The 429-nt window shown below is 60.8% G+C and overlaps 1 protein-coding gene across 1 annotated transcript in view; it reads left to right on the forward strand.

Moving 5' to 3' along the window:
• RPLP0 (ribosomal protein, large, P0) overlaps positions 1-429 on the forward strand; it is a gene marked incomplete at its 5' end in the record, with an annotated part of 2422 nt that overhangs the window by 1861 nt on the left and 132 nt on the right. Inside the window, 2 exons of the mRNA XM_008948354.1 lie at positions 1-27; positions 397-425. Of these exons, the coding sequence (XP_008946602.1) occupies positions 1-27; positions 397-425 (56 nt within the window). The remainder of the gene's footprint in view (positions 28-396; positions 426-429) is intronic.

Raw genomic sequence — 429 nt, forward strand, 5'->3', positions numbered from 1 at the left:
GCCTACCCCTTCCCGCTGGCCGAAAAGGTGACAGCTGGGGGGCCTGCTGCAGGGGGGGTGCCGAGAGCACAGCCGGGCACTTGGACAGAGGGTTCCTGCAGTTTGGAAGGACTCGGACACCCCGCTGTGTGCGAGGGGTCTGTCCTGGAAAGGGGTTTTGCTTCCATAGCTTGTGTGTGTGAAGAGCGGGAGAGAGCGGAATCAGTTGGTGTCCCTCCCATCCTTCCCTCCTGCTGTCACACCCGAGTGTGGCTGCGTTGTCTCTTGGTGATTCACCCGCCGCCATGCGTCAGTTCGGCTTCTGGAGGTGGCCAGTGCTGCCTTTGTGGCTGCAGAGGTTCAGACCTTCAGGACGTTTTGTTTCCTCTGGGTTTACCTCTGTTTCCCCCTGTGCAGGTGAAGGCGTTCCTGGCAGACCCCTCTGCGTTC

This window comes from Merops nubicus, unplaced genomic scaffold (genome assembly GCF_000691845.1).
Source record: "Merops nubicus isolate BGI_N331 unplaced genomic scaffold, ASM69184v1 scaffold40269, whole genome shotgun sequence".
Lineage (NCBI taxonomy): Eukaryota > Metazoa > Chordata > Aves > Coraciiformes > Meropidae > Merops > Merops nubicus.